General features: G+C 39.4%; 1 protein-coding gene across 1 annotated transcript in view; it reads right to left on the bottom strand.

Annotated features, from left to right (window-relative positions):
• angpt1 (angiopoietin 1) overlaps positions 1 to 18,595 on the bottom strand; it is a 57,266-nt gene that overhangs the window by 21,497 nt on the left and 17,174 nt on the right. The window contains exons 2-6 of the mRNA XM_005748655.1: positions 12,763 to 12,918; positions 11,981 to 12,102; positions 10,529 to 10,761; positions 3,474 to 3,601; positions 1,617 to 1,718 (exon numbers count right to left, since the gene is read on the bottom strand). Coding sequence (XP_005748712.1) covers positions 1,617 to 1,718; positions 3,474 to 3,601; positions 10,529 to 10,761; positions 11,981 to 12,102; positions 12,763 to 12,918 — 741 coding nt within the window. The remainder of the gene's footprint in view (positions 1 to 1,616; positions 1,719 to 3,473; positions 3,602 to 10,528; positions 10,762 to 11,980; positions 12,103 to 12,762; positions 12,919 to 18,595) is intronic.

The following is an 18,595-nucleotide window of genomic DNA, read 5'->3' as shown; positions in this document are numbered from 1 at the left end:
TTTTATATATTTTTTTTTTTTTTTTTTTTTTTTAAAACTACTTAAGCTCAATAATTCAACTGTTTTTGCATTAGCTGAAGGTCCAAGGAGCCAGTTTTCAAGTACTATCTAGTACTACAACAAACACATTTTAAATGCTTGCTTTCTTGCTGACATTGATCCCCCTTAAACGCATGGCATGATATTAATACATTGGAAGTGACTCAGACTGATGGGCAGCTGAGCAGTTACTGTAAATAAAGGTGTTACCTGATAATGCACTTACATGCATGATCTTCAGATCATATTTTAATGCACACGCCACATTCCTCTGTGGTCTCACAAAGAAACTGAGTCTGAGGTTTTGCTGAAATATTAACAGATCTTCTGAATACAATAAATGTGTAAGTACAAGACTTGGGAGACCAAGAATGTGAAAATTGATAACACAATAAAACACTTGTTGATGACTTCTAAACTTTTCAAGGAGACTCTAAGCTGTTAATTAGCCGCGTAAATGTCAGCCAAGTCCTGCGAATGCACTCCGTGCACTCCCTCTGTGCACCTGTTCAAGGCAGGAAGGTTTCCACTGGGGTTTTTTTTCTTTTCTTTTTTATCATTTTATATCTTTCTGTTACTGTTTACGCTGCTGACCTTTCACCTTTTTATTTTACCTCAAAAGAGTGAGATTGAGGTCGCTTTGAATGAGAGATTTCTGCCTTATTCCAATATTGCTTTTGTTGATTTTTGTTCAGGCTCTTTCAATAAAAACGCCAACATGAAGATTTCTCATTGAAAAACTGCTGTGGGTTTATATCTGGTCCAGTGTGCAAGTTCTCTGCTTTGTAATTCCCCAAATGGCTTTATCTTTTCCCACTTACTGATAAATTGTACAACAAGAGCAGCTGAGAGATGAGGTAAAAACTCAAGTAGAAACAGATTATACGGGGAAAGAGGAAACATTAACTGAAAGCAAGTGCAAGGTATACACAGGCAGCTACTATAGCAAACACTAGCAATTCAACAGGCAGAAAAAATAAATCCAAGTTACCATCTAAACACAGCCTAGGTAGGAAATGTTAACACCCTCAATGCAAATATGCACAGCTTTATCCTTGATGACAAACACCTGGCCCAGCTCGACTGAGACTAAACAAATGCTTTGTTTTCAGATTTAGGTAGTAATTTCCTGTTGGAGAAGAGGAAGAATAACAGCAGTGAAGCCTCGGCTAAGGAGCAGTGCAAGTCTCAGACACCCTAGACAATTTTGCTAATACAAAAACGACAGGGGAGATATTGCCGAAGAGGAATGACATCTGGCCGAAGCGTTCCAAATGGTCTTGGATCAGTGCATCCCGACTCTCATGTTTTCATCATGTTCAGTAAAGGCCAAAGTGTGCACGATATTTTTCATCATCACACAGTGGAAGTGTATTTTTTTGAAACAGGAGGTCTCGCTCATCGTACGGTTTCGTAATTTATGCTTAATGGATACAGATGAGCGCGCTCACTCAGTTTCTGGGTGTGTATTCACTTACTGTCTCGTGTTTAAAGAACAAACATTATCCTCTCGTTTTTAATGGATATGAATGAGTGCATGGATGGAGAAGTGCGTGCACGTATTTGTCTTGTCTCACCATCTTGTACTCCTTCCACGTTCTCTGGAAGTCCACGCTGCCATCTTCTCTGCGCTGGATGACTGTCCATCCGCCGCCGGCTGTTTCCATTCTGCAGTAGACCTATGCAATGTTAAAAGGACAGAAAGGGAGGGTTGGAAAGTACTGTGTATGAAGGTGATAGAACACTGATAACACCCATAGGTCTTTGCATAGCCTGAAGATGTAACGTAACTACCAAACTAATGAATTCAACATTCAACATTTCAACTCTCAGCGGCATTTACAAACAGAGCAGGGTCACTTGGACAATTATTTGGTTCTAGACACTCCTTTCTCTTGCTTTCTCGATGAATCATCTTTGGGAATGCAATGTATCTAGGTCCTCTTCAAACTCAATCAGCGTCTCCTTATCCCTCAAAAGCTCCCTCGAGATGTTCCTAATCAGTGGTCCTTGTTTCTGCAAAATCAAAGCGGAGGTCCAGGATGGACACATACCAGCAGACACCTGGGTGTAATGTGGCCCTTAACCCTTAACCTCAGTGTGTGTAAGCTGATAATGCAGTACTGGCACTCTATCTGCAGTGTTACTCTTTGTTTTGAGGTGGATACCCCGGGGTTTAGCGGAGAAGGTCTTTCACCTCAGCCAGACCACACAGCTGAACACACATGAACAAAGCCTGGGTATAATTAAAGCGGTAGCCCAGACAGAACCCTTCTTTTTAAGACTAGCTCTTCATGCATGCCAAACACACACACACACATGCTATGACCATCCACTTTACAACCATCGCTAAAAGTATAGAATAGTATAAAATAATGGTTTTTTTTTAATTAACTTAAAGTTTTAATGCATAGCAAGTAACACACACATAATAATTTTCAGTGCTGACATGAACAACCCAGGCTAAAGACAGGTAGGCTAGCTATATTTCCTCAGCAGCTAGTATTCCTATATAGCTCATTCTAAAAAGACAACTGTCTTGCCCTGTGGCAGCTGGGATAAGATCCAGCCCCGCTGCGACCCTGAACTGGATAAGCGGAAGGAAATGGATTGATAGATGTAAAAAAAAACAGACTTTTCAAACTTGGTTTGTTTGAACAAAATTAGCAGATCTCTCAGTAATACACCATGGAAGTCGACAGGACATCTTCCAGCCAAAAAGACGTCAGACGCTTCTATGGGAGCTATCCACCCAGAGGCTTGAAGCTTAGATAGCCTACTGTTTAACAAATATCCTCCATAGTTTCCTCATCTTTCGTGGAGACTGGAATAATAAACAACAGCTCAAGTAACATTATACATTAAAATGCTGTGTGAATTTAAATTTCAAAAGGAGATTAGCCAAACAGCTATGAACAGAAATTCGCACACAAACTCCCTAAGTCATGAAATCATCGCTCTCATCAATCAGAGAACGTAGCCAAGTTGGCCAAGGGCTCGCTCAAAGGGAAAAGCTGGGTTTCTCTCTTAGATTAGTTATATTTGGTGCCATAACAGGTAAATACATTTCTGTTAAATTCAATAGCGTAGATGTGAAATACATACACACACATACCTTTGTCACCATGCTCAGCAGTGTGGTGTCCTGTTTCGCACCTAACCTCCCTAGTAAACTCCTGAACTCTCAGAGCTGCCAAATGTATTTTTAGCTTTCAATATTTCCGCAGCAGCTAGCACTCATCATTGACACTCATCATTGGCTAATATCCCACGGGTTGGTTTTAGCTCATGCAGAGAAAGCGGAGTCCAATATTTTGAAAAAACCAAGTCAAACCCTGTAAATTCACTATAAAAATGCTCCTCAGAGGTGACGAAAGCTGAGATATTTTCACATTACAGAGAAATGCTGGCTGCATGATATCACGGTTTCCCACCTTTTTGGTCTCCTGTGCATTAACGTGGATGGTGTAGACGCCATTCTTATGGAAACCAGCCTGGTACAGGTCGGCACAGTCCCGAAACCTCTTCTCTTCTTCCATGACCTTTGTACTGTTAGGAACAACTGCAGATACACAAGAAATTCGTCATGTTTTTGTCTGCATAACCTCAATGAGTGAAAATTCTCTGGAAAACACTAGGTTACGTCATATTTGACTGAAGTTTACAATTAAAGCCATTTGTTTAACATATGTGGTGTTCAAAAGTTGAAAAATAAAATCTCAAAACCTCTAAAACTCGACAATTCTCTTACTTGCTTAATGAGGAAAACAAAGAAATTTGGAAATGACAGGACTGCTGGATGTGAAAAATGAACGACTTCCTGCCTGGTTGTGTGACAGGTTAAGGAAGTCTTATATGAGCTGTGGAGTGAGCTTGGACAGTTGTTTCCACATGCTTCCCATTTTTACACTGAGCTCACTCCAGCTCCATAAAAATGCACAAACATGAGTTTACTTATCTTCTAATCTCACTCCATGCAGTAAAAAAATATTAACTAATCCTTCTTGAAGTCTCAAACAATTAAAGCACATTTTTTTTATCACTTGAACGCCACAAAATGTGCAACCTCTTGTATCTTAAAAGTAGAGTTTAATAAGAATCACAAATTGGCACCAAACCCATAGCTGATCAATCTGCAATATTTCAGATCTACATATTTCACAGGGGGAAGAAAAAAGATAATAAAATTCTCACTGCGAGCGAGCGTAACCACCAGATCAACTTTTAGAGCAACCAATTCATTTGCAGCACAGAGGTGATCATTGCTGGATATTTTCACACTCTGAGAGAAGGCTTTAGACTGTGACAGACCAGCTGCATCCATTTCCATCTGCTGATAATTATGGCAGCGTTATTTTGAAACCAAGCAAGGGGGTAAGGACAAAATACTACAAGCTATAAATTTCAAGTTCCTGTTATAACAAGTGGTTTTTATTTACTTTCCAAGCCATGCTATATTGGTGGAAATACCTTCCGATTCTCTCTCCTCGCTGTCCCTGCCTTTCGCCTCTCATAGAAGGGGTTGGTCTCAGTTTTCACACCACTGTTTTTTATTGTTGAAACGGTTGAGTCAAAGAAAATGTCAGGCAAAAGTGAAATGTGTCAGTGATCCTTTGATCCGTCCCACCCCCTCTCCTGGATGCAGAACTTCTCAGCAGAAGCAGGCTGCTTAGTTGGGCGTAGTATTGGAACATTTTGACAAGGTATTGAGTGTCGGCAACAAGAATCCCCCGCTGTGACAGGTTGACGGAGTGGACCCTTGCTCTGCAGACTCTAATACAACAAAGAACGGCCCTGTCGGGTGGTAATTGACCCCAAGCTGGCAGACAGCGGGACACATTTTAGAGGCCTGAAAGATCACTGTCAGAGGGGAGCTTTCTGGTATTCAATCTGTAACAGCGTGGACAATTATTTCACAATTGCCTTTGACATCTACCCTGGTGGAAGAAGACTGTCTGCTGAGGGGACCGGACCCTCCAGCTTCATAGCGGCTCCCTTGAACAGCTTGCTGCCCAGCTTTACAAATATTATTTATGTCCCAATATTTATTTACCAAAAAATATTTTGTGGTTCAGCTGGGACTCGTATTCAGCAGGGGGTTCATGTGAAAAGACCAGCAGGGCTTGGGTGTTTGCATAAATCAGGATCCTTGCCAAATGAGCCCAAATACTTGAACTAGGAAGGTTGAATAAAGGAGCTAAATGGACTACCACAGAAATCCCTGCTCCCATGCGACTATAATCAGTCCTCAGTGCCATTGAGAGTTAAAGTGATTGCAAGCGAATTTCTTTATTTTGCGTACTTGCAGATCAAGCATGAAACACACAAAAAACGATGCCAAGTCCTTCCCACAACGCATTTACCGTAATGCAGTGATGATTAATAATTGCCCTTGTGATTTATTACAACATGATTTACTTTTGTCCTATTTTTGGATCTCAGAAATCGCATAGCAAAGTATTAAAATCCTATCCCTTCCCTTTGCCAGATACTTGTCAAGTTGATGAACACGATGCTATTTATATTCAAGGTCAACCAGATCCAAGCTGGGTCTCTAATGAACGAATGCAAGTAACAGAAATCTTAACAGACTTCAAAGAGAAATTGGAAGCAAGGTACTGTATAAAAATACTAGAGCATGTGTGCCCAGGACAGTGTAGAAAAATCATTTAAAATAAATCATTAAATATAAAAAAAGAACTGACAATGTAACGGGGTAAAACGGTCTACAGAATGTCAAACAGGGAATTGAGGGTAATATATAAGGAGGGTCACTGGTATCGTGAAAATGTTTTGGGTTCTCTCACTTTTATATCAACTATATCTCTTGAAAAAGTACACATAACACGTACACGTGATTTGCTTTTGGATATACCTTCCATAGAAGGTATACTACATGCAAACCATGTTTTAGCGATACTCAACTCTTTATACTCAACATTCCTATCAACATTTACATGATTGCCAAATTTTCGCCACCAATAGCTAAATCATTCTTTTACTTTGATGTTTTTTATGTTTGGGCTTCAAACGCCATTTGGTTGATGCTTGTAAAAGGGTTAGAGGTTATTGTGTTCTAGTTAACGAGAGAGAAAAAGTCTGACTTCTAAACTAAAACCATTCTCCCTTCTCTAACCTGAACCAAGTGTTACCGCAACCTAAATCATTGGAGGACAACGCCACAAACCCAAGTCTCTGGTGCCAAACAAAGTTCATGGACTGGAAAGCGGCTTTGTTTTGAAATATTTACCGTGTACCAAATACTTTTCTTTTCATGACACAATTCTTTATGCAAGGCCTCTAGTGGGGACATGTGCCGTCTATGTAATCTTTTTAGTTTTATTATGTAGAACAATTTAGAATGCTCGCTAATTTAATTTGTAGCTTAAATGTATAAAATTGCAAACTTTAGCTTAATAAATATCAGAATAAAATATGCAGTTTTACCCTTATACGTACAACAACAGCGCGTTTGATCGCTACAAAGAAATTAAATATTTCGGTTGCACCCTTAGAAAATGCAGCAGAGTTATCCCTACTTTTGGATAGGTTATTCAGGTGGATGGAAATAACTGCACACACTTTACAACCAGCCAGTGAAGCATGAAAACAATCGCGTGCAGCAAATTTGGTCTGGAGCGTCTAACGAAGTGGTTTACCATGCTCTTTTTTTTAGGACATTACACAGAGAAAAGGCCATGTTTTTTAGGCATTGCATGGAACCTTAAAATAATTATATTCTGACTAAGCAGCTGTAAAAATGATGAATGTCATTCATTTAGTTGGATAATAGAACACTGTAAAACAAAATCACATTTAGCAGCCAGATTTTTTTTTAGCACAGTGTTCCAAAGCTGAGGTCAGGTATTGTTCATAACAATGTGTGGCTCAGTGCTCTCTAATGAGGTTCGAGTAATGATTGCAACCTATATAAGAAATCCTCTGCAGCATCTGGTCATTCTGAAAATATCTCCCTGGCCTCACTTTGCATAGCAACAGCTGAAACACACACTGGAAACTTCAATTTTAGGAAAAGCAAGCGATGGACAGCTGGTGGGAAAGCGTCTTTTTTTAAATTTAGGGCTTTTTGTAAGCATCTGTCAGTTTCCCCGCACTCAAAGATGATTTGAGGCCACGTTTTAAAGGAAGTGCTCAGGCTCCATTTCCAAACAAGAAGTTATTAACGCAAGCAGACGCCCCCCCGATGGCATAAAATGCTAAATCTTCACTCGAATGAAAACACTCATTTGTTTCTCAAACAAACTAAAGCCCCCCCCTGAACATAGAAAAACAAAGCTCTGCTTCTTCTGTGCTTTAAATGCTGCTGAAAAGCAGGCGCAGTGCATCAGATGACCAGTGAGCTCTACCAACTCCTTCACCTTCTTCAGACAGGGCTTCCCCCAGGAGCTATTACAGTTTGACTTATCTGGGCTGGGGTGAGGAAAGGGCAGACCTCTGACCTGCATGCCCGCCCCAACCTTCAACACCCCCTTGGAAGAGGAAAGGACCAACCACAGAGCAGCAGTGGCCATGTTCCATTTCTATCCCCTCTTATTAGGGTAGCCACCAATCATGGGCTGGGGGATGGGCTGGGATACCCTGCTCACCTAACCAACTCTAAAAATGCCACACATGGCACTGAGTTATATGCTATAAAATAATGATTACCAGAGAATTTAATCAATGTTGTTAAGTTACAACAACAACAGCAAAACAGAGATCTACAAGTCTCACATCAAGACACGCATCTTAATATAAGGAATGTGCAGATGATCCATATGGCCCAGGCAGGCCAAAAGGGTCCCAAAAGACCTCCGGTAATTAAATGTAATATATACAAATCCAGACTAAGCATAGAGGCAGTCCATGACCTTTTTCTGCATGGAACATTAAAATTACAAAAGTCAGCAGCATGATAAATACAAAGCATGTGTTAATCATGTGCAGCAGCTATCCACTCATGACTCCTTCATCCTTTCAAGCCCTTGTTGTTTCCTGTCTGATGGGAAACGTCGAGAAGCACTGTGGGGTCTCGAGGCGTCTCTGCAGGAAATCCACAAATGGAAATGAGGTTGCAACCATCCCCCCTGACACGGACTTGCATGTCAAATCTCCTGTGACCAAAGGGATTTTGGGCAAATGTTAGGATCAAGTAGGTTTTAATGTTTAAATGCCTGAGAAGGGGGTAAATGAGTTCACTGCGTTTGACCGAACAAGAAAGGTTGCATTGCTGTCGGGTCAAACATTAGGCCAAAAGGGAAATCCCTAGTCTCGTATTAACAGTGAGGGACCCAGAGGAATGAAATAAGCCAATTACTTCATGGACAGAGTCGTGTCTAACATCTCGCTGAAGCCGTGTACACGGACTTTATAAAATTAAAGCGTGAAAAGCGATTGTTGTGAAAAGTGCACCACGCTGGTTTACGAGAGCCACTAAATTGCTCTAATGGGAGCACATCGGGTTACAATAAGAAGCATGTTTCTTTCTTCATGCTGCTTTCAATGGTGCTCGGCATTATAGCTAGTGCATCCCTGTTTCTCTCTGCATGGGGTAAGGTTTGTAGAACTGGTTTCATCATAATATCGCATGGATTGTCAAATCAAAGCTATTGTAACAGAAAGATCTGACCAGAGGAACTAAGTAATCCAAAACAGCTTGCTGCCTCACGGGTCAAACTTAATAACATAGCCAATCCACAAACTTTGCTTTTCACATTGTGGTTTGGCAAAGGTCAGTAAGCATCTTCTTGCGTTGGGGTCATCGGTGATGGGGGTAGAAAACATTTAGAGCAGTGCATGTCCGACCAATGGATGATTGACAAGTCTTAAAGAAACATAAATATAAACTTTTCTTCCCCATTATAGTCCAAGCCGGTGAATTCTGGACGGTCTTGATTTTTGCTTTAGGGTGAAACAAGAGTAAGAATTTAAAGTTAAGCAAGTGTCTATTTGAGGCTGTATTTACACACAGCAGTGGGTTGCCAGTCACAGGATCTCCCTGTACAACTCCTCCATCCTAGTCACTGTACACAGTGCAATATTTACACCCTTTTGCACATTCTCTACTGTGAAAACAAATAACAAAGTTTACAGTTTAGGGTAAAATGTCAATCATATATATTTAATCTCTGTAATATTCTGCATATTTATAGTTGAGCTGTTTGTATATATGTTAGAGCTATTTCTTACATTTTGTAACTTTATAATATATTGTATTATTTGATTTAATTCAGTTTGTTACTGTCCTTATTGTCTTATAATAATAATAATAATAATAATAATAATAATAATAATAATAATAATAATAATAATGATACATTTTATTTATAGGTGCCTTTAAGACCCTCAAGGTCACCTTACAATAGCACAGAACAGAAGCAACAATAAAATATAATAAAACAAAGCAAAATAAAATTTTAACATAAGGTAAATAAAAAAAAAACAAGCATGAAGATATAAAATCAAGTATAAAAGCTGAGCACGGTAAAAATGGACTAAGACAGATCAGGTGTATGCAATTCTGAATAGATGGGTTTTGAGATGTGATTTAAAAGTGGTGAGACTACTAAAGGCTCTGAGTGTCATGGTAGTCAGAGCTGAAGAAGAGCGAAGTGAGTATGTATGGAGAAGATCAGATGAATATGGAGGAGCGAGGTTATGAAGCGCTTTAAAAGTAAGAAGCAGGATCTTGAAATTGACATGGAGGTGAACTGGAAGCCAATGGAGCTGTTTAAGAACATGTTATATGTTCAGTGGATCTAATTCTGGATACAATATGAGCAGCTGTATTTTGAACTAACTGCAATTTATGGAGAGATTTATGAGGTAGACCATAAAGAAGAGAATTACAGTAATCTAAACGAGATGTGACAATAGCATTGACAAGTATGGTAGTTCTGTTTGGAGTGAGTGAAGTCGAAGGCGGTTAATATTAAGGAGAATAGGAAGACAGAGTGATATTATTTATATGTGCTGTGAAGGAAAGAGTGCTATTGAGGATGACACCAAGACTCTTGACCTGAGGGGAGGGTGTGACAACAGAATTATCAATGGATAATGAAACACTTCTTGTTGGGACTTTAGTCAGTTTTGATTTGGTGCCTGTTAAAATGAATTCTGTTTTATTGCTATTAGGTTTAAGAAGTTGGAGCAACTGTAACCACATAATTTGCTTAGGGATGAATAAAAAGTATTTCTCAAAGGTTTTTGCTCTCAGAATTCTTGACTTGTCTTCATCTACTTCTTTGGCACCACAGACCTCTCCTGTGTTGTCTGTTGTATCTTATATATATAGCACCATGGTTATGGAGGAACGCTGTCTCGCTTCATTGAGTACGGTACCATTGCACATGCTTGAAATGACAATAAACCCGCTTGACTTCACTAGACATCAAAGGATATGCTTTTCCAAGATGGCTACAGTGTAAAACAATATTTATGCTTTGAAACATTCCAAACTTTTACACATTTATGACTCCAGTTTGCTTACCTCCATCTTTAGAGCAGAGGTTGAGCAGGTTGTGGACAGTGTCCATCATCTCCTGCTGCTGTCTCTGCAGTGCCGTGCTGTTTCCTGTGGTCCGGCTCAGCTGGGCTTCCAGCTCTCTGATAACGCCGCTTTGCCTTCCCACGAGGTTTTGGAGACTTCCCTTTTCCTGCTTCAGTGTCTCTAACTCCTCACGGTGTCTCATCTCCATCTCTAACATCTTCTCCTCTAGGAAGCTGAGGGGAAAAGCAAAACGAAAGAGTTTATTATGGAACATGGTGAAGTTGTTAATTATTATTTCCTTCCAGGTCATCCAACGTCTCTGGAATTGCATTTGTTTTCACAGGATTTAAACTGATCCACAGTTGTTTGGCAGTTTATGCTTTAATCCTGCCTCTGATTTACTAGTTATGCAATACATATCAGTTTCATTTATTTGCAATTATGAGCAGGGACCAGGTGATTAAAACATATTTATTTAAATTTCTTCATATTTGACTTTTGGTTCCCACTGCGCCGCCTATGACAGACACCCAAAGTAATTATAATCAACATGTGGCAATACTCCCCTCACTATCTCCCATGAGGTGATTAGAGAACTCCAATTCAGGAACTTTCCCTGACTAAAATACAAACAATGATGTCTGTAGGGTTAGTTGCCATGTTTTCCTCACACAGTATAAACATGTGCTTCATTGTTCACTTTGCAGGCCCATTTGAGGTAAGTGAATACGCTATTACGGCATCTGAGCTTTACAATCTAATACCTCAAAGATGATAGAAGCTGACATCAAATTCATAATCATATCCTCCCTGCAGTTATAAGATCGGTAAAAGAAATACATATGAGATTGAATAATGTCATAATTGCTTAAGCTTAGGAAAATTGCTCTCGGAAATCTATGTCCATAAGCTTCAAGCATAACTGAAGTCTGATTCACCAGAAACTATGCTTTCAAATGGTGATCTTTTTTTTTTTTTTAAGTGATTGTCTCAGTCTCTGCAGATATCGCAGTGAGACCTATGGACTGAAAAACTACATCATGTAACACAATCCCGCAGGACTAATCACTGTAAAGAACACGGTTTAGAGTTATCAAAACATATCCAACAGCAATATTTTAATTGCTTGATTTTGCAACAAATACAAAGTGGTCCAAAACGGAAAGCGAGGCTTCGTGGGGTTTAGTGGGATCTACTGAGCGCGAAGAGAGTATGAGCTTCTTATCATTGCTGCTGTTTACATAACTAAATATTATTTTGGAAAATCTGCTAACAATGTCAGAGAGCGCTGGTAGTAAGCTTTTGATTTTGTTTATGCAATCATGCAGCAAACAGCAGCAGCGAGTGAAAAATGTTTAGTAAATTTGCTGGCCTTTCGCCCATCGATACATCATCTTTATTACCTCTGGTTTATCTTCGGTTGCCAGTCTGTATTGTGTATTGTGTGTTTACCTGTTCTTGTCATGCAGCTTGCTGATCTCATTGGTCTGGACCATTAATTGCTTCTCCAACTTGTTGGTTGAAAGAGAATTTTCCAGCAGCTGGATCTCAAGCCTTGATGTTTGATTCAGAACCTGCCACGGCAAAAAAATACGGAATACAAAAAAATCAATATTATACTTTGTTAGTCCCAGTAATCATAAATCAGCAACAATGTAACAAAATGTAAGATAAACCAAAAGCACTTGAGAAAAAAACAAAGCACTGTACATTCAAGCCACACATAAATCCCCAGCTTTGTTTTCATTTTGTCAAGCCTACACCTAGAGCATGGGAATATGTAGAACATATTTATCTCTACTATGTTTATACTTAAAAAAAAATTGTGAGCAGTTATCGTTTTAGTGCTTTAGTAACCAATGACGTACACAATCTATTGCAATTTGCAGATTATTGCCCATAAAACAATAAAAATGAGCACAGCTTGGGTGAAAACCCATTAGGTGATTCAGTACTTTGAATAAATGAGCTAAAAATGACCCGTGCACTTACTTTTCATCACCTTTTACTCAAAGGTCAACTTTACTCAATTTTCAGTACTCAAAGTACTGAAAGTAATCGATAGGCATTCATACACCATCGTTATTGTCTTTGGCCAGTTTGCTTTTTCTTTTTAAGAAAAAATGTGTAAAATAGTTAGTGAAGCACAGGATATACCTGCACAGTGTTATTATAACAATTCACTCAAATATGTAGGCATTTGAAAACATTCGAAAGCATTTTTTAAGTGTTACCTGAGTCTCAACATCAGTGAGCTTGCGTGTTTGTTCAGCAGTCTGAGAGAGGAGGTTGGTTCCCATTTCCAACATGGCTGCAGTGTGGTTGTGGACAGCACTCTGCTGCAGCTGAGCCATCTCTGTTTTCATACTCTCTTTGATGTAGTTCTCAATCTACAGAAAAAAAACAAGGAGAAAGAAGCAACAGATTTACACCCAAAAAAGAAGACAGTGGCATACTGACACTGGTGATTACTGACATCCAGAATATACCATCCACTGTGTATGTGAAGATACACTCATATAAATGAAAAAAAAAATCCCAACATCTTCACCATCCAGGTTTCTTAAGTTTATCTAGAAAAATACACACATTTTTTTTATTTCATATTACTTGAAAGGAACTCGATTGAAGAATGACCTTAGTTCATACAGGTGCACAAACATGCTGGTGGTTAGCTGATGCCTGAACAGATGAATAGATATTAGCCGAAGCTTGTCTGGATAGAAGTTTTTCCTCCTTATCTCCAAACTAGTCTGTGCTCCATAGCCAAACAAATGACAATACGGCGGTAAAGGTTTAGGTTCTCCTATAGATTAATTACATAGATCACCTGGATTAAGAATAAACTCTGAATTCTGTTATAATTAGGAAATTTCATGTTTTTCTTTTGGTTTTTTAAACAGTGAAGAATATAAAGGTATGGATACAGGGTATGGGAATAATAGCAGGTAGCCAGAAATCCACCAAGAAACTTGTGTCCAACTGCGGCCACGCACAACTGGCTAAAATCTACGCACTTGGCTAAAAATCTGTCAGATACAAACAAGGAGAAATTATGCTACATGCTACAATGCATATACTTCACATACAGTTTATATTGGTGGGCATAACATTTTCAGCAGTGACAGAAATATCTTTTTTATCTGTTTGTATAATTCAATAGAAAACATTTATCCTGCAACTATTTCCAGTAAATGATTTGTATGCAGATAAAAAAAAATAGACTTTTTGCTTTCATAGCAAATAAATGAACTGCAATATTTTAATCAATCCAAGACTGATGGATAATAAAAGAGAACCGAGGCGGATCCCTGTTGCTCTTCAGCAGACATTGCCAGTTCTCAGCTATTGGTGTGGCTCTGCCAAGTTGAATTAAGCGTACAATGCAATATCCTCTGTTGGCGACAATATAGAAGTAAAATTAAACATTTTTGCAGGCTGGATTTCAGACATAATATGGCTTCATCTAGCTGTGAACTACACAAGACTGATATAAGTGTCACTTTTCATATAACCTCCAATGGTCTGGCGTCAAGACATGGAAAGAAAACAAGGAGTCTGGAATTTGCAAAGTTCTAATAATGATGGATTATTCTGGCTGATAATGAACCACAGACTATGACTGAGAAAAGGTGATCGGTAAATCTGGAACTCTATGGTTCGTGTGATGATTTCATACAATCATAGACCCCGAGTCTCAGGGCAGTGAGAGGTTTGGCACAGCTTAAGTCATCTCGGAAAAAAAAAACGGTATTGAAGAGACAAATGACAGAAACCTAAGAACAGCTATCACTTCACGGTTTGTCTCAGTGTGGCTGAATCATGGCTGGACCTTGCGAGGGTCATAATTGGAAAGTACCAAGGAGAAAAGAGATTATACAAACACGCCCATTCATGTAAAATCAGCACTTTGGAAGCTGTAAAATAGGTCTATGTGGGTGTTGGGTTATTTAGATGGTTTCTAACCTCGACTCCAGTTAAATGCAGTGTTTTTTCTTTTACTGACTACCAGCAGAAACTATTGTCGGCAGTAAAAGCAAATAGTTCTTTCCACTGCCGAGCTGAATTTGTGTCACTCAGCAGCAAGATTGGGATAGTGAAAAATGGGTGTATAACGAAAATGCAAAGGTTTTATTCTGCTAAGATAGAAAAAAAAAACAGGGAATTAAAAAAAAAAGAATATTCAGCACAAATAATTTGGTTTAAGCCTTCACTCAGTGCTTATTGCTGTTTTAAATGTTCATTCAGTAGTAATGAGTAGTCACAAAGGCCTAGAAAGTGATTCCATGCAACTACCGTTTACTAGGGAAAAATATGTATTCCCTGATGAGTTGGTAAGTAGTTGCTCGAAGTTGGTGGCCTTCACTGGATGAACTCAATCACGAAGAAGGTGCTTAGCATTTACTCTCCAAATGACAGTGAAATTTGAAAAAGTGTAAGTAAAACTGATGACCGTTTGCCTTCAAAGTCAAAGTTGTGCCTTACCACTGTAACCAACACATTCCAAAAGGTCCAACTTTTACTTTGAAGGTAACGGTCACTTTTTTCAGTTTGTTTGCACTTCTCTCACTACTGCTTGACGAGTACTTTGTGAGTATTTGCAGACAAGTTGGCGTCTTCCAAGCAAACTACTGGCGAACATGGAAACCAGCCAGCAACCCAGCAAGCCAGGACGTTTTTTTGGTGCAGCATCCTATACCTTTTTATCAACTTCCTCCATCAACCACTCAGCATCTTCCTGCACTTCTACCTAGTAGCTGGTGATTGGCAGAGGGGTCACTGATTGGTCTCTCAGCCTGTGTGAATGAGGCTTAGCAACTGGTTTCAAAGGAACTGCCACCAACCATTTAGCTGATACTCATTTTACCCTCACAACCAGTGGTTGCAAGATGGTCATCAACTGGTCTCTGTGCCTTTATGAGTGGGGCCTAAGATCTGATATACAGAGCGATCTAAAGAAACCATATTAACATTAAAGTGATTATATTAGCAGTGGCTTTTAAAGTTTTATCTACTTTCAAGTGAAAAATATTAGTTAGAGCTATGTACCCCTTATAACAGTAACATAGGCAGACTATAGACAAACTTGTTAGCCACATTAAGGTACAGGTCATCTCAGGTCAAAAAGGTTAGTAGAACATATTTGTCTCTCACCAAAACTAATTAGTCCACTTTCATAACTATGACCTTAAGTAACTTCTAATTTCTAATAGTTTAATACTATTAGAGCCTTCTTAATTTCTTCTAGAAATGGCAAAATCTATCATCTCTTTTCAGATAATCATTGTTTGCTAAGTGAGAGTCTCATAAACACAAGTTTATGTTTCCCTAAGTGCTACTTTACAGAAGTATTAAGGTTTTATGGTGGTGTGTTTGGCACAAGCTGACTTCATGTGGCCTGCCTGTGACTTTACTAATTATGCTCCGCTCCATGACATTCATCCTTCAGTGCCTTAAGTGCACTCTGTACCCTTTGCATGCACAGACTGGTCAGAGTAAACAGTTTATGAGGCACAACTGGATGTTAATCACCAAACAGGCTGTTTTGAGCCCTTTAGAATGTAAATGACAGGATAGAGACTTTAAAAGCAACTGTTGCTGATAGAAACGTTCTGAGCAAGCACATTTTCATACCAAGCATAACACGCAAAAAGGTTGGAATGGCATCATGTCAGACATCCAACATACGGATCCTGCAAATAATTATGGCAGATCTACTGAAATACCAATGCTTGAGAGCCAGGCACAGGATAATCCCTTTAAATGATACTCTCTGTTATGATTACTATTTAAAATAACTTCTGATCTTCTTCTAAACAATTGCAGTAGCAGTGCAAAGAGACACTGTGAAAGTAAGAAACTGCAGGCCTGGACTTTTTAAAATACTTTCCAGTGGAGCTTTGTCACATCTCTACTTATCTCCAGCTCTTTGTGCATGCAGGGAGGTGATGGTAATGGTGTTACTGGGGCAGCCTGGCTTCTGGGATACATCCCTTTCACTCATGCCTGGATGCATTGCAGGCCACTTTAACAGAGAGGATGGGAGTTATTACTTACCATGATCTACCCCCCGCATCAGCCCTTCCCAATGTATCACAGGCCTTAGACCCAAAGCCAGCAAATAGGCTCCACTTATGCATTCTTATCGTTCACTGACAGCGGAAGGTGAATTTGACACCACTCTTTAAAATCCGGGTCTATAATTCACTCTAGTAGGGCTTTAGAAGGTGCTACCCTGACTTACTGCAGGCCACTTTCTGCAGCTGTATAAAATAGGAGAAACTTCTGCCGTATCTTAAAAACTGTCTAACTCGGTCACTCGATTGTTTGTTTTAAAAGCCACCTTTAAATGGTTTTAGGACCGCTGTCTTAAAGTCTGTCAAGATTAGATGAGTAACAACTCAGACTGAACTCGTAGCAGATCTCTGTGACCTTTGCTCCAGTGGCCAGCATCCAGAGATTTACTCAATTGCTGCCACATTTTTTGTCCTCTAATAGGATGTCATGTGAGAAAGACTGACATAAAATAAATAAGAAACAAACATAGGCCCGGCATGTCAAAGTAGACAGTTTCATCAGGCAGTTTTAAAAGAGCTGTTTGCTACACCACACCTGTAAATTACTGAATAATATCCAGGCTTATATGCAGTGTTCTGTGACATAATTTTCTGCTGCAGCAAACTTTATTTTAACAAAGTTATCGTTTCCGTGGACTGTTGTAAACTTGCATGAAGAATCTACAACTACAACAAAAAACTACAACTGGAAACTCAACAACACTGTAGTTTGATCCTATTTAGTTCAACTTGTAGATAAGCTCTCTAACAATATAATGAAAGTTAACAACTTCCAGAGTGCTCACTCATCTACTTCCTGACAGACATATCAGCTAGCTGCAACCACACAAACCCATCCATTGCATAAGATGAGTTGTCATCAAATGCTTGGGGTATATGGTAAATCTTATTAACTTTTTGAATCAAAGTTTTTTGCTTGCAGAGAGCTGGAAGTTTCTACGTGTTGCTTGTGTGGTTCGTACTTGCGTTGGTGTAGCGAGTCACTAACTGAGTCATTAACTGTGTCACTCCCTCCGCTCTGGCTCACACAGACTATTTAGGTCTTGCAGTCACGTACCCGCTAACTATGTGATGTCAACTTGTCTGCCATTTTGAACGTGTTGCAACATTGGATCAAGTGAATAAGGCTTCAGTCAGACAGGATGAGAGAACGGCCCAATATCATATTGCAGCAACCAGTCAATTCAATGGGTATTCTGACCAGTTGGCGATTGCTGGAGGTTGTTGCAGTCATTCTGATATTCATTCCAGAAGCAACAGTCACACAGCCCTATAGATTGGTCAGTGACCCCTGTAGGAATTTTGGGTCTTGAGAGAAAATACTTCCCGTTAATATCCCAATGAAACCTCCTTGATATAGTCACTAGCAGGTTGCTACAGACACCGGTATTTCAAACTAAATATGCTGACTTTTCTACGAATACTTGCTGACCACTAGTTGAACATTTGTGAAACTGTGCAAGAAATGGAGACCATTTGCCTTGAAAGTAAACACCGCGTCATTTGAATCATGCAAATTGCAGTGCTGACGCACAACTTTCACCTTACAGGCAAGCATTCACTACTTCGGGTTTGTGTTGCAATTTTTCATGTTTCACTTTTTCTCAGTGTACCGTTAGTTAGCACAGTTAGAGTGTTGGCAGACAAGGTATCATCTTACATGCAAACTACTGGCAACTAAGCAATCTGTTAACAACCAAAATAACCAAAAGGAGATTTTTTTGCACCACATCCTCTTTGTGACTGATTTCGCTCAATGACAGCCAGCAACCACCAGAAACCTCTCGATAATCCATCTGGTAATATGCATTTTTCCTTCAAGACTGGTGATTCTATTATGTTCAATATGGTAGACAGCTCTTGAGCACTGTGTGTGAACCTCTATAGTTGATGAATAAAGCACCTTTCAAGGCATATGTCTTACACAAAAAGCAGAAGACTGAGAACATTGATATTAACAGCAGAACCTCTAGAGGATTGCTGCATTGGT

The sequence above is a fragment of the Pundamilia nyererei genome, unplaced genomic scaffold (genome assembly GCF_000239375.1).
Source record: "Pundamilia nyererei isolate P.nyererei 1_Seehausen unplaced genomic scaffold, PunNye1.0 scaffold00226, whole genome shotgun sequence".
Taxonomy (NCBI): Eukaryota; Metazoa; Chordata; class Actinopteri; order Cichliformes; family Cichlidae; genus Pundamilia; species Pundamilia nyererei.
The sequence above is the reverse complement of the archived record's forward strand: the minus strand, read 5'-3'. Positions and strand labels throughout refer to the sequence as shown.